Source organism: Necator americanus, chromosome V, assembly GCF_031761385.1.
Source record: "Necator americanus strain Aroian chromosome V, whole genome shotgun sequence".
In the NCBI taxonomy this organism is placed as follows: domain Eukaryota; kingdom Metazoa; phylum Nematoda; class Chromadorea; order Rhabditida; family Ancylostomatidae; genus Necator; species Necator americanus.
Window position 1 is genome coordinate 17,132,786 of NC_087375.1, and position 21,599 is coordinate 17,154,384.

Consider the following 21,599-nt stretch of genomic DNA (forward strand, 5'->3'; position numbering starts at 1 on the left):
GTTGTCACTGGAGTGCGGGCCCCAGCATCTCTTCCACTCGTTTCGTTCCCTCGCCATTGTCATCCAAGATGTTCTCAAGGTTCAGCTCATTCAGCTTGAGACTATCCAGATGAGCTCTCAGCTGGTCCATCCGTGTAGCAAACACGTCATCCCCTCTCGTTGGGAGTCTCTCTCGAGGGTGTTTAGCATCTCTTGGGATCCACTCTAGCGTTCTTTTAGTCCACCTATAGTCGATTCTTCTCATAATGTGACCGGCCCATCTATACTTTGCTTTCGATATATATTCAGCTGAGTCGTTAAGACGGGACATTCCCCTTGAGTCGGAGCTGCGAAGACCGGCTAGATGTAGTGTGTGCCGGTTAAACTTCAGAAGACATCTCTCAAGGGCTCTGTGGGTAGTATGCAGCTTCCTAGATGCGGCAGCGGTGTCTACCCAAGTCTCCGCTGCGTAACAGAGCGCTGGAAGAACTGTCGAGTCGAACAGATAGGCACGAAGGTCTTGGTCAGTCAATTGGTTCGTAGCTTCCCTGGCGGATGCGAATGCTGCCCATGCTGCTCTCATTCTTCTATTCAGTTCTCCTTTCAAGTCGTTTTCCATGTTCATAGAACGTCTCAGGTAGACGTATGACGAAGTTTTCGCGAGCTGGGAACCTTCAAGTTGTACTCCTCCGTCCTCGCAGTAGGCGTTCTTCATGAACTTAGTCTTCTTTCTATGTATTCGCAGTCCTATTCTCTTCTCTGCCTCGTTCAATTCATTGATCATCGTTTCTGCTCCATTGGTACTGCTCAAAAAGAGAACGATGTCATCCGCGAAACGAAGGTCCGAGAGAAACCTTCCATCAACACGTATGCCCCTTTTTTTCCAGAAAAGTGATCACGTTATCCATTGCAATGCAGCCGTGAACAGCTTCGGCGATATAGTATCGCCTTGTCGTACCTCCTTTCCAATTGGTATGGTGAGAGGGCGGTGGAAAAGCTGTATCCCAGTAGTGCATCGATAGTAGCAATTAGCTAATGTCCTCACATACGACGCGTCCACACATTTATCAACCAGCACTGACAGTATTGCATTCGCTTCTGCGCTGTCGAAGGCTTTCTCATAGTCGACGAAGGTTAGAACAACGGGCAGGCGGTTTTCCCGGCAAACCTCTTTGACCCTCGACATGGTTTGGATAAGGTCCAAGCAGCTGAACCCTCGACGGAATCGAGCTTGTTCTTGAGGCTTGGCTTCATCCAGCGTCCTAGATATGCGCGTGAAGATGATCTGGCTGAATACTTCTTCTTTTGCCTGTGTTACGAAAGATCCTCGTGCAACGCTTTTCTGCAGGTAGTGTTTGCTACCAACCGCTAAATGTGCGATGCATTAGGATCAAGCCTCAAAGTCCTTCTTCTTTCCAACAACTCCTTGGTGGTCTTCGAAATTCGATCCAAGTTTGTCGTGCGCGGCTTCGAGGCACGCTCTGCACAGGCTCGTAATCCTCTGAGCAGTATCTCGTAGTCCTTCCAGATGTCGCAGTCATCTTGGGACAATGAATCCTTGAGTACGTAATCATCGTAGACGAGTTCTTTTCTCCTTCGTTGCCGATAGCAGATGTTCTTTTCCGTCGTGTGACCAAGTCGTATTTTCGCACGAAGGAGACGATGATCGGAGCCACTACAAAAGGGTTGTACTACTGAGACGTCAAGTAGACACCACCTCCGATTGATGAGTATGTGGTCGATCTCCGCGTGTGGCGCCATTGGACGATTTCGATGTCCACCGAAGATGATCTTTCTTCATGAAAAGAGAGTTCCCATGAAAGAGACAAGCGGTGGACAACAGCCCGGCGAGATGATTGCCATTTTAGTTCCGGTCCCCTAATCCAAATCTTCCGATCTTGTATTCCTCTTCTGTGGTGTTCCCTAGTTTTGCGTTGGAGTCTCCTACAATGATTTTGTGGAAGGACTTCTTCCTCCAGCTCCTCATAAAACGCGTCCAATTCAGATTCATCAGTTGCTGATGTTGGTGAGTAGCAGTTGATGATATTGATGGTTTTTGGAACAGAGGGCAGAGGCGACGAATGGCAAAACGAGGTGACAGGATCTCGTGAGAATCGACAAGATGGACTCCAGTTGGGTGCACAACAAAACCAACACCGTCTACATTTCGCGACGGAACCTTCTCTCCACGTATGATGAGTGTACCGTCATTCATCTGTCGTACGTCGCTCCTTCTGCACTTGGTCTCCTGCAAAGCAATCATGTGAAAATTAATACGCTCTGCAGCTCCGAGAAGGGCATACAGGTCAGCGTCTGTGAACACTGTTCTTGCCTTGTACACTGCCTGAGATAGTCCCCATGGCGAGTCGTGTCCGCTTTGTCCAGTATCAAAGACGTTCTGAGCGACCTGCGATTTGATTGCCTTTCACCTGTCGCCATACCGTCCGACATCTGAGACGGCTGGGCCCAGTGTGCAGGGTACTAAGGCAGTGAATATGCTGGAGTGACAAAAATACTTCTCCCCAAACTAAGGAGCCCTGCCACGGCGAGCTTAGCTTTCACCACAGGCCCTCGCCCAACCTATATGGATCAGGGAGCCACCTTGCGACATTTTGCCAAGACGATTGTGAATCTTAGTAGTGGTTTACTCTTAGCTAGGCTCCCGGTTCCGAGAAGTCGGAATGTCGGATGTGTCGAACTCCTTCTCGGCTTGGGAGACTCTGCCGGAAGACGAACCTCCGCTGTGTATCGCAGTTCGACGCCCAGAGTCACCTCCAAACCAGTATGAGGCGGTTAACCGTTGTGGAGGAATCCTCTCTATCGAACTCTAATCATTATGACTCGAAAAACGGATAATTAGTCGCGTAAAAGTTGATCTTCCTTGAATTTCGGCATAATAACTACAACTGTTCGATTGACAATGTGAAGCAAGAGCGAAGATTGTTAACAGCTTTTACTATGGCTAACGCTTCGGCGTCATCGCCTTCGTCAGAGCTTGAGAAGTCAGAGCTTTCGCAATATATCTTCTCAAATGCCTCATCCACAACAAGTCGTTTAAAATACTACACTCAGAACCGAAAGAGCACAAATCGTTGTGCCTGCCTCAGTAGCCGCGTTCCCGTGATGTTAGCGGACATCCGCGTGGTGGAGTTGTCCCAATAATGCTAATTAGGGTAACTAATTAATTAATTAACTAATTAAGCATGTAACCACATAGGTCAAAACCCGCAAAGGACTTGCTACAGAGCCAACTCGTTGGTCACGACACTGCACTATTTCCTTCTACTCATTTTTGGAACTTTTGTGTTTATCCAAAATTTTGGATGAATATAAAAGGTACAAAAGGTCTCTGGAGTTCTGTGAGCCACAATTTCGGATTCGTGCGGCATAATCGTGGTAGCAATGTAGAAAGAAACATTTTCATGACATTGTCTGCGACGAGCTCCGAGAGGGGTCGCTGCATTCAACCCATTTCATTTAGATGTTCTTTCATCCCATTTAGATGTTCTTTAATACGAACACAAATTAATGCACTTCACAACTGACGACTTGAGTAGAGCGATACAGGCTAGTCCGGTAAAGAGCGGTCACGAGAACCAAGTGAGAATCGTGGAAATACCTCCCACAAATCTAAAGAAGCAATTAGTTTGAAATAGAACGTAAGATCCGTTCTGTCTTACCGACTGACTACCCGACTGTGTAATATGCCTATATGTAATAACCAGTCTGAACGTCTAAAGCCGGACTTCAGACTTTCTGTGGAGTTTGCTTCGCTCGCCTTCACTGATTAACGAAAATTAATATTAGTGCCGTTTTCTACGAAATTGGACTTGTGCATCTCCGACAATCTATCTTCCTTTTTTATATTATAACTAAGGGCGAAACATTTCATAGACATCTTCCTAAACGCGTCAGTTCTACATTTTGAGAACATTCGAACTTCAGCTTCAAATACTCCTTATCAATATATTATAGACAAAATTTAAAAGTATCACGCGAAATATGGGTTTTCCTCCTGTGTTCTATAAACAGTTATCAAAGAATGACGTTTCGGCATAAAATGACGTGAAAGACATCATCCTACTGATAAAGATAACGTTCCACGTCAGATCACATAAACATCTTGCCACTATTTAAGCACCCGTTTGCATGCGGGTTTCGACTTTCTGAGAGCGGCATGCTACCAACTTGAGGCGAACGAAGAAGGAGATGGACACGCGGAGGAGTCATATAGGGTGTAAAGCAAAGCGACCAGTGGCCACGGCTATGAAATGGCTGCAACCATCTATCTTTTGCGTCATGCACACGAAGTTATTGCGCACTATTTCGACGCCAGATGGACCTGTCGCACCCCCTTCTATAGGGATCTGGTGTCGGCGCCCCAATCCGACGGCAGAGAACCCTTCGCACCCCATATTATGGCCATCTGGGGCCGGTGGACCGGTCGCACCCCGTATTATGGCTATCTGGCGCCGGCGGACACGTCGCACTCCTTCTACGGGTATCTGGCGCCGGTGGACCCGTCGCACTCCTTCTACAGGTATCTGGCGCCGGTGGACCCGTCGCACCTGCTTCTATAGGTGCCTGGTGCCGGTGGACCCGTCGCACCTGCTTCTATAGGTGCCTGGTGCCGGTGGACCCGTCGCACCCCCTTCTATAGGTATCTGACGCCAGTGGACCCGTCGCACTCCTTTTTCTGGACATCTAGCGCCGGCGCAGCAATCTGACGCCGGTGGACCCGTCGCACCCCCTTCTATAGGTATCTGACGCCGGTGGACCCGTCGCACCCCCTTCTATAGGTGCCTGGTGCCGGTGGACCCGTCGCAACCCCTTGTATAGGTATCTGGCACCGGTGGACCCATCGCACCCCCTTCTATTGGTATCTGGCGCCGGTGGACCCGTCGCATCCCCCTCTATAGATGTCTGGCGCCAGTGGACCCGTCACACCCCATTTTATAGCTTTCTAGCGTCGAGGCACCAACTCGACTCCGGTGGACCCGTCGCACCCCCTTTTTGAATTTCGTGACTGACACACACACACGTGACAGAATAAGCCCGTTATTATATATCATGATAATCTTCTCGACTGTGTAATATGCCCATTTGGCAATGAAAACGACTGCATTGTCTCTGGTGTAGTCTATCCAATTTCGTGCAAAACATGTGGAACCAACACATAGGCGAGCCAGGGCGACCACTTTGTTTTCGTATTAACACAGTGACGACGAGCTTTTTTCATGGCTCGCGTGTGAGACGACACATTTTTTCCTTGTCGAAAATTGTTAATTTTCCAAGTAAATGGATGATTATGATTTTAAAAATATCTGAAAATGCAATGGACGAAGAAACAGTCCTTAAACCCTCTAATAACTATTCGAATTTCCTAGAAAAATCTCAATCACTCGAGACAAGAGGTACGAAAGTAGGAGTATCATTGTCTTTTTGAGTAGTCTTGTCACCATAAGTTCCACATGCCGATGTCTAGAAAACAACGAAAGCCTTGACGATTTGCTGCTCGGCAGCGAGGCTGAAGCTGCTGATGGTGTGAATGGCGACGACACATCTCCTGTTGTTGTTCCTTACACGGACGAATCCGATTCTGACATCTCAGATGACGAAAAAGCAGAGAGCCCTTGGGAGGACGATGCTCAAAAACAGGCAGATGGAACTTTAGCGAACCTGTTGGAGACAGCTGTGAGACGCCGCTCCAATTTTACGAGCTGTTTTTCTCCGAAAAATTCTTTGCCATAGTAGCGGATCAGACCAACGTCTGCGGAGAAGAAAAGCATCATAACTGGAGAGACAGAAGCGGTCATGGAGGATTTGTGCAAGCAGGGTGTCCCTACTCAGTATATAAAGCTACTTCGAGAATTGTACCGTAACTCCACGACCAGAGTTTCGCCATTCTACATGGATATCATCACTGACGTCAAGAGAGGGGCCCGACAGGGTGGTACACCTGTCGGGTCCCTCTCTTGACGCCTGTCTAATCTCACCTAAAATATTCACGGCTACCGTTGAGAACGCAATGCGAAAGCTGGAATGCGACGACGTGGGGATGAAGGTTGACGGTCGGTGCCTACACCATTTACGCTTTCCTGATGACATCGTACTGATAACATTTAGCATCAACCAAGCAGAACGGATGCTGATCGAATTCGATGAAACATGTGGATATATCGGTCTTCAGCTGGATTTGCGAAAGACGATGTTTATTTGCAGCGAATGGGTCTCGAATGCCCCATTCACGCTCAACGGGACGCGTATATCCGAATGCACCAGCAACGTTTACCCGTGTTGGGAAATAAACATGGAGAACGACCCGACCCCCGAGCTGGGCAGGAGGAATTGGGCGGCATGTGGAGCGTAAAAGTATCGAGGATGAGTGAAGAAGACCAGGAACACCCGGCTTACTGCTCATTTCTCCAAGGCCACAGTGCTTTCTGCACTAACCTATGCTTCAAAAATCCGGACACTTTGCAAGCAGGAAGAATATGCTGTGAGCGTCACTGAACCCTCAATCGAAAGAGTGATGAGCCAAGGTGAACAAGGTGATGTACGTTTGTACATAAGCTCGGCAGTTTTTTTTCCCTTCAAACACACATCATGTCATCATGCTTGCGAGTAAATACACCTTGATCACCTTGATCACCTTGACTCCCGTTGATCTTCGAACTGGTCGAGCGGGCGCCCGTAATTCCTCCATTTGTCCCGATCGCGTGTCAGGGTCGCCCAGTGGCTACTCCTTTCGCGTGGGACACGAAGAGCATCAGAATTTTCTTTGAAGGACTTCGTGAAGAAATCTGAACATCGGGTCGGCGGTCTTCCTGCAGTGCGCTTAATATCGCTTAATATCTTAATAACCTTATTTCACTTTCCTCGGTAAACGCGGCGGCGTCTTTAATTTTCGATCGCTGACGTAGGAGAGGACATCGAATCCCGTCCCTCACTTGCGTGAAACGGGATACTCCTAGCATCACTCTCTCAATTGCGCGTTCAATGACGCTCACCGCGTTTTCTTCCTGTTTGCGAAATGCCCAGGTTTCCGAAACATAGGTCAGTGCAAGAAGTACGGTGGTTTTGAAGAAGTGAGCACAAAGCCGGGTGTTCCTGGTCTCCTTCACTACATCCTCGATGCTCTTATACCGCCCCAAGCCGCTCCTGTCCTCCTGTCCAGCTCGGGGGTCAGGTCGTTCATGTTCAATTCTCGACCCAGATAAATGTAGCTGGTGCATTCGGATATATTCGTTCCGTTGAGCGTGAATGGGGCATCCGAGACGCATGAACATCGTCTTTTGCAGATTCAGCTGAAGACCGATGCATCTACATTTTTCGTCGAATTCGGTCAGCATTCGTTCCGCTTGGCTTATGCTAGGTGTCATCAGTACGATGTCATCAGCGAAGCGCAAATGGTGTATCTGCCGATCATCAACCTTCACTCCCATGTCGTCCCATTCCAACTTTCGCATTGCGTTCTCGAGGGTGGCTGTGAATATTTTGGGTGAGATTGTATCACCCTGTCGGACCTCCCTTTTCACCCCAGTGGTGATATTCTTGCAGAATGACGAAATTCCGATCGTGAAGTTACTGTACAACTCTCGAAGTACCGTTATGTACTGAGTAGGGACGCATTGGTTGTCCGAGGCTTCCACGACCGCTTCCGTCTCAACTGAGTCGAAGGCCTTCTTCAAGTCAATGAAGGTGAGACAAAGCGGCATTTTGTGCTCTCGTGATACCTCGATGAGTTTCGTGACAGTGTGAATGTGGTAAATCGTGCTGAGCCCTTTTCGAAACCCTGCTTGCTCGCATGGCTGTACTTCATCCAAGACCTACTACTATTCGTCGGGACCGGGTGCCGTACGATTTCTTACCGAGATGATAGCATGCGTAATCTGGACGGGAGAGCCTCTGGAATGACATGTCCGTCTCCCCTAGGATGGTGAGGAGGCAAGTGGACATGGCTGTCGAAGAGATCAGAGTAGAAGTCGTAGATGATTTTCTCCATCCCCCTTCTCGATGCAATGGCTGTTCCCTTTGGGTTCCGGAGAGCAGTCATCCTCGTCTTGCGACTGGCGAAGTCTCGACGGGCATAGCGGATGCTTTTCCCCGGTTCTGCAGCTGCAGCCAGCACATCTGCTCTTCTCTCTTCGAGGTCTTTCTTTATCGCCTCTCTGCAAAGCCTTGCGAGCTCGGATGTGAGTTCTTGGTTCCCTGCTGCCACGGTTGCGTATCAGCTCAAGAGTTTCAAGAGACAGGCGTCTCTTGGTGGTTTTAAAACTCTGAGCCCTCTTCGTGAAGGTGTTCAACGAGCCGGTCATATTCCTCGTCGATGTTGTCCAATGCGGAATCTTTCCAAAACCGGCTAGAGTACTGAATGATTAATGATAGTTCTGAGATTTCTCTCTCTGAACTTGACGGCTTTCTCTCCCCTCCTTGTGAAGGAGAATCCTCCTCGGAGAAGGCGATGGTCCGATCCCGTATAGAACTTTGGCACAACAGCGACAGGCAGAACCTTTTATTGACGATGATGCGGTCTATTTCATTACGGTACCCTCCACCGGGGAACTCCTACGTCCTGCGTAGAGAGGAGGGCTTCTGGAATTGCTCTGTAGAACTTCTCTAGGTCCATATAGACTTCTTCCTCTCCGTAGTTTGATGTTGGAGCGTAAGCGACGAAGATAGTCAAAGCTGGTGTTGGACCACATCTTCTCATCCGCAGACGTCCGATTCGGGTCGTAAGTTGTTCGAAAGAGTCGATGTTCTTTTCCATACTCGTGTTGAGGAGGACGCCAACTCCACAAACACCTCTACTGTCGCATGTTCCTAAGAACAGTTCTTCCTTCAGTTTCACATACAGCGTTCTTGGCTTGCATCATCAGATCTTCGATGGCCGCTTCCGATGCAAGCGTACGTTCGTTATAAGTGCAGATTGTCATCCTAGTTCTTTTCCGGTTTCGGTAGCGTATATGACTCCTGCAACCCCGTCCTTCCTGGCGCCACCGTAGTAGGCTTTCCTCCGGAATCAGGAGACTCTTTTCTATTGCTGTGACATGCAAAAAAAAATTGAAACCCATGGGCAGGTTGCAAGCCTCCAGTCCCATGAGTTTTTGGGAAACTTCCGTTCTCCGGGGTGGACAGCTTATTTGGCTTAGCTTATTTGTTAGAGGCGACTCCAAACCGTCTCCCTTGCACCTCCTAGTCACTTGATTGTAGGCTTTTGGCTTGACCGACGTGCGGAATACAAGAATGTCATGAGTGGCCCTGGCTAAGCAGAAGCAGTCATGGAGTCCATCATCTGAATCCACTCGCGTCTCTGCGCAAGCACAAGGTCGCTTTTGGTCTGCGATTAGCCCCCTATCGGCCACCCAGGGACGCACCACGTAGCCTCGCGACTAACCGGCTGTGATCGCTCTTGTGGGGGAGATCCGTGGCGCGAATATATACAGTGTCGTAAATTCATTCGTTCTTCTCTTTTACGTTCCGTTTCACATCGTTTTCTATACTTCCTGTCCTTTCCTGTGGTGTGTATATGGTCATGCAGACATTTGGATGCTCCGAAGGAGAAGTTAGATGTATACTTGTAACGTTCTGACCTGATATCTCCAAAACAACAAAAACATTTTGGAACATGTAATCTAGTAGTTATTGTTTCTGTTCTTCACACTTATCTTCATTCTATATTATGGACTTCACTCGTGAGTGGATGTGCTCTGTACCTACACACTCTGTATATTCGATGCCATCCAGTTTTGCACGGGTGTGAATTCTATAATTCTCTTGCTGCATCCAGTACGATCAACAGTTTCATTGATAGCAGTGTTACACCAACTAGCAGTGTTATCGAGTACCTTTATCGTTATATTGATGTTCATTTCTCCTCTTTCTGCTCGGGTGTTCTTCATTGTTATTTTTATAAGTATCGTCAGAGGCCGTTAATATTACTTTGGTATGGCGACTAAAGAAGAAATTGCAAGACTTGTAGACAACCTGTTATCGGGTAGCTGCAAATATCCACGTGACCTTTAGATTTTGATTGAAAGAAGAAATCAATTTGTGCCTTGCAGTTAACGACGCCTCAAATCCGTCCCTCACCTACACAACGACGGAGCAACACATAAGAGATGCAGTTGAAATTTGCACGCAGATTGTACTTGGACAGGATACGATGTTGGAAATCGAAGCGCCAGTGAATGTAAATTTTGTTGGTTCAGTTCAGAGACCATGAGTGAAAAACTGTGATGCTCAAATGAGACTAATTGTGTTTCTACTGATCGAAATAACTGTGACATAAATTCTGTTTCGGTCCCTAGCAGAACTCTACAGAACTAGACCGAGAAGTCATCTCCACCGTTCTTTTCTTTCCTTAAAAAGGTCTAAAGTATGAAGCTCGGGTGAGGATAAACTTCTGTTTTGGTTACTGCGCCTCAGCTAGAGTTTAACCATTCCACAGAAATCTAATACACTTTACATTCACATCTCGGGGGTAACTGTAACACTTGGGCTTCCACGAAACTACCTCCAATCAGTCGCGATATACAATCAGTCGATATGCAAGAGGTGCGTTTTTCCTTCTTATCTGTTATTCCGTCCTGCAAAGCGGAAAGGATCACCTAACAGATAACCTAACCCCCTGGCTAACACTCATGATTGTAGAACCGCATAGATATGAAAGGTAAGGTGTAGGGTATAAATGACTCGAAACTCGTTGACATGAAACTTGTGTTAGGAGCGGCGCGGTAGAGACGGCGGTTTGGATCGACGTGAGACCACTGCAGCGGCGAGTGATGCTAGCAAGAGTTCTCTCGCGATCCTATCCGCTCCAGCTACGATCCTACGCTCCATAGCGCGGCTCCGAATGCAGCCGCTTACGTAACTACAGCGTGCTTCATGTCGTTTTGATCCAACTATACATCAATCAAACAACATCAAGGGCCGTAACCCGCGAGCATTTGGCGTGAAACATGATACATAATATGATACAGTGTATAAGACTATTTCGTGCGTGCAACAGCACACACACATCGTAGACTTGCACTCTCACAAAATAATTAATGTGATTGCAGACGATAGTTCGACCAACTTGGTTAGGAAAAACCCCAGATAACGACTTCGCTGCATACTTACACGTTTGTTTCTACCCGGCTTCACTCGTTCTTACAGATGTACAAGCACATATCGGTTTTTCCCTATGACCCTATTAGGAATGTGAATATGATCTCGAATTCTGGGAACAGAAATCGTTCATATGGACACCCTCACTGGCTCACGCGTATTATTAACGGAACAATGCATTATTAACAACAGCGCATTATTAACAGAACAATGCTGGGGGCCGATGCTGTGAACATTAAACTTGGAAAAAAGTAAAAGAAAAAACGTGAAGTTTTAAGCGTGGATACACATGGATGAAAGAGCAGACACGTTTCGAGTAAAAATGACTAATAAGGGTATGTACAAATCTGTAGACTAAGAACGTAAATGGGAAAACTAACAGTCACGTAAATAAGGGAACAAGGAAGAAAGACCAAAGAACTCATCAGGGTCATTCCCAGAAGTAAGAAAGAGATAAGAACCAAAACCATTTCTGCGTAGTATGTGCAAATCCATACATGAAGCAATCACTTCACGCTTAGTGCTCGCAGATTACAGTGCCTGACATTGCACAGATGTATTTCTAACATAATCCTCCTTTGATGGCACCGCAAGTAGCAATTTTCATGAAGGTAAAGTTTACATGTGTCTTAAGTTTACATGTGTTACGTCATAACACTCGATAATAGGTTGAAAGAAAAAAATGAAAGGAAAGCGATATCACAGGGAGATCAAGCTAAAATTCGGAGAAATATTAGACTACCCATTACTACATGGATACTAACATGTTGAAGTCTCCACAAATTCAGTAATTCCGTTGTATTCACTTTTATCGATTAATTTCTTCATCCAAACCTCATTCGGGAGCTGGCAGTACCTAGCACCTATCCTTAACATAAGTTTTGACATGGCTATACCCCAACTTTGGATCCGATGCTAACCGGCAAGAGTACCGCGGTATGTAACCTTTTCGAACACTACTACCTCCAGAGTAGGAATAAAAGTTATGATAAGGATAGCGAAAGCATTGAGGAAAACAGATTCTTGGGTAACAAGAGAAACAGACTGTTCACGTTTACTATTCAAATGAAATTTATTATTGAATTTCGAGAAAGTTGAAGGTTTGCGGTGATATACATGGACAGTTCCCTGATCTTCTGAGGATATTCAACAGATGCGGTTATCCACCGGACAGCTCGTATTTATTTCTTGGTGACTATATTGACAGGTAACATCTACAGTGTGCTAATTGATAATGCTTACTGGCCTAATTGGCGCGCTGATATCGCGACATCTTCTCTGAGTTGCGTCGTCCCTCAACATGGCTCTGACAAACTTCTCTATCGCCAGCAAGAGTTTGCACAGAAATAACCGTTTGCGCTTTTCCATATGCTGTGAATCTTGTTCTCTCGTCTGTACTGCCTATCGATGATCGATAGAGTATCCTCTTCCACATCTCAGCCCAAAACTTCCGATTTTGATAGGTTATGTTTTTTCAACTCGGACTCAGGACGTGCTAAACAAGGTCTACTGGTCTCCTTCTAACCTAATTAAAGGCATCATCCCACGAATCTGAGGTGGTGCAGATTTCAGGTGGAGTATTCGTATACGGGATGGGAGACTATGGGGAGGGGGGTGATTCCGTCCATTTCTTCCTAATTGCCGTAAAAAACGGCCCGGAAGATGCGGCGCCGCACAAGCCTGGCGCGCTCCAGTCGAACTCCCTGTAGAAAATAGTGCGCCAAAACACCTGAGACCGTATCTTCCGAGCCGTTTTTTACGGCAATTAAGAAGAAATGGATGGAATCACCACCCTCTCCATAGTCTCCCATCCCGTATACGAATACACCCCCTGAAATCCGTACCACCTCAGATTCGTGGAGTGATGCCTTTAAAGGAACGAAGACAATTTTTTGTAGCTATTTTCAAAGACGCAGCAAGAAAGTAAAGTGTGCGACTTACCATCCGCCTATATATCATATCGATATATTCTTCGTTAAGGAATATACTCATCAAGAGAAGCCAAGCAGCCGTCTAAATGGTTGCGTTTCCATGCAGCTGATCTTCTCCATCACCATAGACTTTACTATCTAAGATCCGTACATTATGAGAAAACGAGTAGCGGATAAAATCGCAGCGTTACCGTGGGCGAAGGCAGTCCACCACAAACATTTTTCAAAAAAATTGAATGAGGGACAGGCCTTAGTGCATCATTTACATATCACTCTCCTAGCCGCCGCTGTTCTTGAGCACATAACCGAAAACTCAGTCACGAGTTCGATTGGTTGCCCGTCTTCCTGATTCCTGTTTGAGGTCTTGGGGGCACACACGCCATCGTTATTCTTGTCAAGATAGAGGGGTAGACTGCTGCTAGTTTCGATACAAAGCTGCCCGCATGTTGAAATTTCGTGCTACTTTTTACAAATATGACTGCATCATACTCGAGATCGATAAGGTACGTTTCGTTGGTATCGGCAGGGCAGCGGTTGACTGCTTCTTGCACGATGTCGTCGGCGACGAAACTGAACAGAAAAATCCTGTCATTGCCTCCTGCCTTTCTTCAATTATGAATCCAAACGAGGATGTTAGAATGATGATATGCGTCAGCCTGATGTTAGTACTGCTGCATTACGTTGATTTGTCGATTCATGAATCAATTAAGCGAACGAACTTTATGGGCTTGATGAGATGACATCCGACTACGTGTACATCGGGTATGACGAAGAGCAACCAGCTTGTCTCTTGTTTTTTTTTTTCGCAATATTGGATAAGACACGTATATCACTAACCTCTTGTTTGAGATTATACTAATCGTATATCTTCTTGAACAACGCTTCCTTTCGTCAATCCACATTAAATAGACGCTCTTTGTCATCTCCCGAACCGCCGGTGGAAGAAGGAATTTCATCACTTCTGCGCTATGCGCTAATTTCATCACTCCACCAGACCTTCAATACCTCATTTTTCGGATGAAGACCTACGAATTGGCCGGTGTTTAATCGCTAACCCCTTACGGTGCGGTTAGCGCGTTACTTACCGACCAATTCGTAGGTTCTCGACTTCAAAAGCGTAAAGGCGCTTGCTGGTTTAACAATGTGTTTAAATTGGAGGCCGTTCCCCAGGTTGGTCACATTGAGGATGAGTTGAAAATTTGCGAACGTGTCTTTATGTTGCTCTTAAAACATAGGCTTTCTCAAAATTTTGTTCTCTCATTCTTTTCTGAATCTTCCGTTTCGGCCTTCATTCTTTTGCGCCATTTATTAGATATGGCCGATAATCACCCTCCACTTTTAGGTAATACATTATGAAAAAACATACTAATCTAACAAAAACCTGTTTATCTGGTTACTCTGGAGCGTAGTCACCATCAACTTCAATTACTGCTTTCCATCTGCTTGACATACAAGTGATTCCACGATCAACGTCTCGTAGAGGCAAGAGACATCCATTTTGAGGAATGATTTGCGTGACAATCTGCTGCCCACTCTGTGGGAGAATATGGTGGATGAGGAAGCAGCACTCGGGCCTTACTTGCGATGGATTCGATGACACGCCGCTCAACATGCGGACAGACATTGTCACAGAGTTTGTGAGAACCCTTTGCTGTTGTCAGAGAGTTTGTGAGATACCCATAAAGCCAATTTCCATACCTCACCAAGGCTTAGAGACGATGGACGATTGTGGAATAGTCGACATCGAAGGTTTCGGTCAACTTCGCGTTGGTATGCTTTCATCTTCACCCACGGGTGGCAGAAGTTGCCTGATCGTCTAAATTCGATTAACGTCCTCTTCTCGGCCTAGTGATTATGCACTGTGATTATGCAGCATCCTTTGCAATATAGGTAAGTCATGTGTCAATAACTGCGACATGACCGCAAATATAGCTGTGCATCTTATACAATTTCCAAACCAGATTCTCAAATTCTGGATTGCGATTACTGCAAATAGACCTGCCGCGAGCAGATAATAATCAGATTCGTATGTGCGGCACAACAATCACTTCATATTAGTCAATTAATGCCAATCAAACAGTACAAAGTTAAACCAACTAATCCTCAGTGGAAGTAGCTAGGAAAATTATAGAGGGCGTCAGCAATTAGAAGTCATCTGTATACTGATGAGCTACAAGATCCTTTATCCTGAATGTTTCTTTATTCTTCGTGGAAATCATGAATGCAAAATCATTAACAAGGTTAGTCAAGAAGGTTACTAGTGATTGACGTGTCTCGTTAGTGAACGTTAGTAAATACTTCAGGTGTACGGATTTTACGATGAATGCAAGCGTCGCTACTCTGTAAAGCTCTATAATATTTTTCAGGTACTCCACCTTTAGCACAAACATTTGTCCACGCTTATTGTGTTGTTTAGGACTTCTTTGATGCACTGCCGTTATGCTCACTAGTAGCAGGTCGCATCTTGGGAATGCACGGTGGCCTTTCTCCGAAACTCACATCTTGGTCGCAAATGGATGAGCTTTCCCGCCCTCTTGATCCTGAAGACGTTCCTCTGGCAATGGTTCTTATTTTTATCTTGTTAGACTAAAATCATAGCTTCACACTACACAGCCATTCAGTTTATCTAATTTTGACAGGAGAACTGAAGGCTGCGCAGGTACTAATAGAATTGAGTAAAAAGCGAAGGAGTAACACAGTCGGTAACAGGATCCGCGATTGTATCATCGATCAACTGTTCAAAACTGCCCTAGCACCAACCAAGCCTTTCATCCCTCCATTGTCGATAAAATGGTACCAGATTTGTCTGGAAAGATAAAACACTGACCTGATGCATCGGCTAGCCCCGAAATCATTATTGTATAGGCAAGAGATACGTTCGTTAACCTCAAACGACTCAGAATTTAACTGGACGTGGTGGCGCATCCCAAGTGTATTGACTAACGCCAGACACAACTTATCCTTATAAGAGTTGAGCATTCTTATATAATCGGGTCAGAGTGACCTGTAGCTTGACTAGTACACTAGATTAGATCTGGCTCAGTTGCATAAACAGCTCAAAAGGGAACACAGGTAGCTTTAGAGTTCGAGTGGAATTAGCAAGAGTTCCAACTCGATCGCAACTGCTGGCTCCACTACGCACCATCGAGCTCAACTTTTTATTTACCGATTTCGGTTCTTTATACGAACGGAAAGTCTTAAAGGCACTTTCTAAAGGCAGGAGCGACCACAACTGACTAAAGAGGTCGAGATTGGTTGCTTGCACGTCCACTGAGCTTGTGAATCGTGACTGTAAAATACAATCGGCGTAAAACGGGTTCGGTAGGGTTGGAAGGGTCCAGCGAAGACCTTTGCAGAGGGTGGCCCATCTTCACAGAGCGCAGCAAGGATCTCTGAGCTACTTTCTTCGTATTTCTCCTTCCCTTTTCGTATAGTAAAATTCTCAGCAAAGTACTTTCCGATTAGTTTTGGCGTTTGTTTTGCTGCTACTGGTTTCTAAGATCTTAGTTCATAAATATTCGATTCCTGTCTTATCTGCTTCTGTAATTGTGCAAAACAAGCTGTACTAATCGCAGTTGTACTAATAAGAAAATTTTTCTTTCGACAGCTCAGTAGTTTATTCTGATGCCAGGACATCTCAAAGACTTCACTACGTACGAACTAGATTTTTGCCCCACTATTCGCGTAACAGTGCATAATTGGCGATACTCTATCCCAGTTTTTGATAATTTCCTGCGTCCAGGATTGCTACAAAAAAACTAGTCAAGCACAGTTAGGTGCTAAAATAGAAGAGAAAGTGAATTCCAACGAAATAAAAATTCCATGAAGAAACCCACTAGCAAAACAAACGGTAAAATCCAAGGAAAAGGAATTTAGCAAGACTATGTAATCCAGTTTATGTATTATCACACAAAAAAGGCAAAAGGTACCGTGAAGGGGAGGAGGGTGGTCAATCCTCTTGGAGATTGGGCAAAAGTTACTAAAGTGGTGCCAAGCTACTAAGGTCTTGATTCTTAAACCTAGGCGTCGGTTTTAGTCTTCACTTCGATGAGAAAAATTTTTCGCTTACTACTAGGATGCTTATAAGACCTTAGGTTGTACGGATTCAATTTCTGCCCACTTTTTTGTGTAATTGTGCATGATTAGCGTTAGTTCTGATCAAAATTATAGAAAACTCTAAAATCCTTTCTAAAAGATGGCTAAGTGCAGTTATACAAAAAATGCGTCAGAATTCCAATTCCTCCAAAATGAAGTCTTTGGGAAGATGTTCTGGAATTAGATGAAACTTCTGAACAAACAGAACTATGTTTTCTCTGCTTTACAACAATGAGAGATGAAAATCATGCGCAATTCTACAAAAAAAAAGAAGAATTAAACCCTATAAACTGGATCTTAGAGGCGCCTTAGAAATAAAACAAAAGATAAAACTATTATGAAAGGACTTCGGTAATACTACGTTATGGTATTCGGGCACCATTACACGAACACGAATAATGAAAAGAGGTCCGGGGGTCTTCCGCATACTGTAGAGAGAGCTCAGTACACGATTCCGTTAAAGGCATCACCCCACGAATCTGAGGTGGTGCAGATTTCAGGTGGAGTATTCGTATACGGGATGGGAGACTACGGAGAGGGGGGTGATTCCGTCCATTTCTTGCTAATTGCCGTAAAAACGGCCCGGAAGATGCGGCGCCGCACAAGACTGGCGCGCTCCAATCGAACCTCTTGTACAAAATGGTGCGCCAAAACGAATGAAGCCGTATCTTCCGGGCCGTTTTTTACGGCAATTAGGAAGAAACGAACGGAATCACCCCCCTCTCCGTAGTCTCCAATCCCGTATACGAATACTCCACCTGAAATCTGCACCACCTCAGATTCGTGGGGTGATGCTTTTAAGGGTGTCGCGTCCTCACGCTGCTTCTGTTTTCACGCGGAGTCTTCTGAACTGTGTATGTGAGTGTATCATGTGTTAGTGTTTCGGAAAGATGTGGGGTACTCCTTCAAGGAAAAATAAGAGAATCCTAACAAAGCTGAAGAGCATTGAATTTTCTGTTCCTTGGTGAGGAGTTTCTGGGCGAGTGCATTGCTATCACAGACGAACAAGTCCCAGATCTAAGGCTCCCTTGGGTTTCGATGGGGCCTTATGTCTCCCACAAAAACCCTTGTCATCCAGCAAACCCTTTCATTGACGATGCGTCGCGTCGTTATGTTTCACGCCTACTGCATGTACACCAAGAACAGTAAGAAAGGTGGTCCGATATAGGAAGCTTCTTCGTGTCGAGTATGAGCGATAAAAAATCCCAAGAGATGAGAGTCAGGTCAAAACGACCTGGAGTTCGGTGCAAATGCGCTAGGTTGTGCAAAGTGGAGCAATGGAGCTTATGGTTGCGATGGAGGAGAGGCGAAGGCTTGCTAATTGCAACCGGACCGCAGAGATGAGCAGGAATCATCACAATCACAACCCATTCTGCCACCTCGGGCACAACGATTTCGCAACTGCATCAGATTTCAGGTCATTTTGACTCGACTATAGAGGGAGCTTCTCACACTGCGACAAACGACATAAAAGGTAGTGAACACCTGCTGATCCCTGAAGGAAGTCTGTAGCATTCAAACTTCAACTCTTCTTGTTTATATCTCTCTGGATGGAACAAAATTATGACCCGAATTAGTCTCCCATATTATTTTGAGCTTTCGTTAAGGACCTTCTGTGGTCGGATCCTGATCAACACACCCGAGGCTGGGGTAGAAACAGTCGCGGAGTCTCATACGTTTTTGGAACTGATGTTGTGAAGAAATTTTGTCGAGATATGGACCTTGATCTTGTTGTTAGGTAAGATTTCCATGTCTTGAAGAAAAATATACTCACCAAATTGTCTTGCCCAAATTCATCTTCACAGGGCTCACCAAGTAGTCCAGGATGGCTATGAATTCTTCGCTGACCGTCGCCTCGTAACTATTTTCTCTGCTCCTAAGTCAGTTGGCTTTAAATGGCAGCATATTCTGCCTCTTCTTTCTCTAAACATATTCTTAGAGAATGTTCTGTTCATCTAAAGAGCGCAGCAGAATGCGGAAATACACTCGGGTCAAAACGACCTGAAGGTTGAAGTAAATGTGTAAACGGTTGTGCTCAATGTGAGATCTTTGTTAGCTCCAGTCGGACTGCAGAGATGGGTAGGAACTATTGGGGCTAGCAAAGGTACCACTTCGGACAGAACCACTTATCCATTTACATCGATCATGTTACAGGCTTCAACCGTGACATGATCGAGGTCGGCATGTTATAATCCTGTTACTAATAAAAGAACTAATAAAAGAATAATCCTTGAGAATCAATGGACCAGATGCTGTTCGGGTAGTCTCCAGTCAATTAGCCCTTGGCAGTCATTTTTTCGCTATTTCGCTTTCGCTCATGATATATCTCCTGATGTTCACCTTTGAGGTCCAAATTTTAAGTTTGTAGGTATTGTGGAGAATTTGACAACAATGCAGCCGTAATGGTCGTAAGTAAAAACCTGGTTCGTAGTACTACGAAGCCCGAATGTTTAGTCAGCTCGTGTCACATTTGTCACTACAACTGCCTTAACTTACCTTAAATTTAACGTCTTCCAGGAATGCTCGTTTGAGGTCCTAAAACCGATGAACAACCCCCCAAAGGTGAAGGCTCGGCTCAAAGAAGGGAATATGCTTGAGAAAAGGTCAAAAACAAAACTGAGGAGGTCTAAACTAGCTGCGTGAAGAACGTCGCAATATTGAAGAGAACTATATCAATCTTTAAAGAGTTTTCATAGTAAATTGACAATTTAAATGAATTATGGTTCTTCTTTATGCACACCAGATCTGCACGACCTCAGGCGGTCAGTCAAGGATCCGTAATATAGATTGTTGAAAGCTGTATGAGGTGTGCGTCAGCAATCAAAGAGTGAAATGAATCGCCATGGGTAGTTCCGAATGCAGTCGTTTCATTACATACTCGGTTCAAAATGACATGTATCTTAGTGCAGCTGCCAAAGAAGGCAGCGCTTGAGGCGGCACGCTGGTGGTAACGGTCGGGATCGAATTCGAACCATCACTATCTTCACTTGGACTGCAGCGATGAGTGGTGCTAGCGAAGGTCCCCCTCGATTCTAAACCAGACGGAGACGACGACGTCAGAAAATAATAAGTGGGCAACACTTAATGGGAGCAATCTCATTTGGGTACAAGAGGAACATGCTAAAAGGGCCCATTGTATAAATTAGGGAGATATATTGATAGTAGAGATAATAGCCTCAAAAACCTGGTTAAGATCAGGTAATGACTTCGTTGCATGCTTACATTTTTGTTCTTACATAATTTCACTTTTTCGCGTTACTGCGTTACTTTACTTTCGCGTTAAAATGTTACTATTATTAATTTTTGATTAATTTTGGTTAATTGATCAGTGAAGGCGAGCGAAGATGACACCACAAAAAAGTCTGAAGTCCGGCTTCAGACGGACATTCAGACTGGTTCTTTATACACCAATGTTAAGTACTGATATACTGAAACTTCATGTTTTTTTTTCAAATTCTTTCGTTTAGAGACGTGGTATTATAGAATGAAAAAATAGGCTATGTTGTAATTGTCTTTGCACGTTTTTGGAAGACTGTCAGTAACAAAATTATCCATTTGACTATCCGTCTGTTACTGCTGCATTTTACTTTACGCTATTCAAATTATTCGTGGAAGAAAGCAAGTTCACAAACTTGTCATTTTTTTCAAATCTGAACTCGTTAGTAGAATGTCTGTCACATTATTGATTTTGCGTTGAAATAAATTTGTATCTTAGACTCAACGACCTGATCCAAGGATCAAATCAGCTCTCAGGAATGAGGCACTTTTAGTACTCCACAATATAAGACGACATATATGATCGGTTTTGTTGCAATGTTTAATGGCTATAACTGCAATCAGTGATGGAAGTACCAACTTCCTCAATCGTTACGGCATAATTTTCGGAAGGATTGGGCGCAGCTCACGGAGCTTCCGTATCTGCAACGTTGTCCAACGCAGGTTGAGCATATGTATATGTCATATCCATAACTAAAGAACCTCTATACTCATCAGGCATTGAGAGATATAAAACAACAATCGATGGGTCGACAAAACTGGCACCTTCAGACAAAGTGGCAATCATAGTCGTGGTCTTCACATTCCACTACCCCACTTGACAGATTAGCATAGTTAATTGCGTAAAAATTAAGGACGCTGCTGGAAAGATTTCTATGACCCCACAAAGAAAACACAGAAAAGCAATATATTAGTAAAATCGATATTTCCAGCAGAATGGATATCACATTCGCAAAAGGTACAGACAATACCTCGCTAGCAAAAATAATGAACTCCAAACGTCTGTGTACAAAATCCGGTCGAAGTCGATCCATCCGAAGAGATTTGTATACATTCATACATACATACACTTGTAGATTTTCTGCTTTATACATAATAGTTAAGCCCCCGTAATACAATGAAGAGGTTTGATCGCAAGAATTCAGGATAAAATAGAAGGCAATGACTAAAGATGTGACCCCTTTGAAGAACGCCAAAAACTCATTC

General features: G+C 45.0%; 9 protein-coding genes across 11 annotated transcripts; 2 read left to right on the forward strand and 7 right to left on the reverse strand.

Annotated features, from left to right (window-relative positions):
* Window positions 1–4: 4 nt before the first annotated feature.
* Window positions 5–763, reverse strand: RB195_014158 (uncharacterized protein; the record flags this gene model as incomplete). The annotated part of the gene is made up of 1 exon (XM_064204303.1): window positions 5–763. One exon carries the CDS (start codon window positions 761–763, stop codon window positions 5–7), a length of 759 nt encoding a protein of 252 aa, XP_064060184.1.
* Window positions 764–874: 111 nt separating this feature from the next.
* On the reverse strand, window positions 875–1,165 carry RB195_014159 (uncharacterized protein; the record flags this gene model as incomplete). Its single annotated transcript, XM_064204304.1, has 1 exon — window positions 875–1,165. The coding sequence occupies one exon, from the start codon at window positions 1,163–1,165 to the stop codon at window positions 875–877; it is 291 nt and encodes a 96-aa protein (XP_064060185.1).
* Window positions 1,166–1,347: 182 nt separating this feature from the next.
* RB195_014160 (uncharacterized protein) lies at window positions 1,348–1,740 on the reverse strand (the record flags this gene model as incomplete). The annotated part of the gene is made up of 1 exon (XM_064204305.1): window positions 1,348–1,740. The coding sequence occupies one exon, from the start codon at window positions 1,738–1,740 to the stop codon at window positions 1,348–1,350; it is 393 nt and encodes a 130-aa protein (XP_064060186.1).
* Window positions 1,741–1,843: 103 nt separating this feature from the next.
* On the reverse strand, window positions 1,844–2,242 carry RB195_014161 (uncharacterized protein; the record flags this gene model as incomplete). The annotated part of the gene is made up of 1 exon (XM_064204306.1): window positions 1,844–2,242. The coding sequence occupies one exon, from the start codon at window positions 2,240–2,242 to the stop codon at window positions 1,844–1,846; it is 399 nt and encodes a 132-aa protein (XP_064060187.1).
* Window positions 2,243–5,314: 3,072 nt separating this feature from the next.
* On the forward strand, window positions 5,315–6,349 carry RB195_014162 (uncharacterized protein; the record flags this gene model as incomplete). Of its 2 annotated transcripts, none has more annotated exons than XM_064204308.1 (3): window positions 5,315–5,393; window positions 5,465–5,673; window positions 5,849–6,349. In XM_064204308.1, the coding sequence occupies 3 exons, from the start codon at window positions 5,315–5,317 to the stop codon at window positions 6,347–6,349; spliced, it is 789 nt and encodes a 262-aa protein (XP_064060188.1). The 2 variants fall into 2 exon arrangements, with proteins under 2 accessions (XP_064060188.1, XP_064060189.1); XM_064204307.1 differs by having other exon boundaries at window positions 6,002–6,349.
* A 478-nt stretch (window positions 6,350–6,827) lies between these two features.
* On the reverse strand, window positions 6,828–7,697 carry RB195_014163 (uncharacterized protein; the record flags this gene model as incomplete). The annotated part of the gene is made up of 1 exon (XM_064204309.1): window positions 6,828–7,697. One exon carries the CDS (start codon window positions 7,695–7,697, stop codon window positions 6,828–6,830), a length of 870 nt encoding a protein of 289 aa, XP_064060190.1.
* Window positions 7,698–7,952: 255 nt separating this feature from the next.
* RB195_014164 (uncharacterized protein) lies at window positions 7,953–8,297 on the reverse strand (the record flags this gene model as incomplete). Its single annotated transcript, XM_064204310.1, has 1 exon — window positions 7,953–8,297. One exon carries the CDS (start codon window positions 8,295–8,297, stop codon window positions 7,953–7,955), a length of 345 nt encoding a protein of 114 aa, XP_064060192.1.
* RB195_014165 (uncharacterized protein) lies at window positions 7,953–8,749 on the reverse strand (the record flags this gene model as incomplete). Its single annotated transcript, XM_064204311.1, has 2 exons — window positions 7,953–8,349; window positions 8,538–8,749. 2 exons carry the CDS (start codon window positions 8,747–8,749, stop codon window positions 7,953–7,955), a joined length of 609 nt encoding a protein of 202 aa, XP_064060191.1.
* Window positions 8,750–9,927: 1,178 nt separating this feature from the next.
* RB195_014166 (uncharacterized protein) lies at window positions 9,928–19,760 on the forward strand (the record flags this gene model as incomplete). Of its 2 annotated transcripts, none has more annotated exons than XM_064204313.1 (10): window positions 9,928–9,976; window positions 10,044–10,171; window positions 12,192–12,298; window positions 15,154–15,262; window positions 15,326–15,388; window positions 15,439–15,585; window positions 18,725–18,855; window positions 18,923–18,997; window positions 19,486–19,570; window positions 19,635–19,760. In XM_064204313.1, 10 exons carry the CDS (start codon window positions 9,928–9,930, stop codon window positions 19,758–19,760), a joined length of 1,020 nt encoding a protein of 339 aa, XP_064060193.1. The 2 variants fall into 2 exon arrangements, with proteins under 2 accessions (XP_064060193.1, XP_064060194.1); XM_064204312.1 differs by having other exon boundaries at window positions 19,486–19,540.
* Window positions 19,761–21,599: the final 1,839 nt, after the last annotated feature.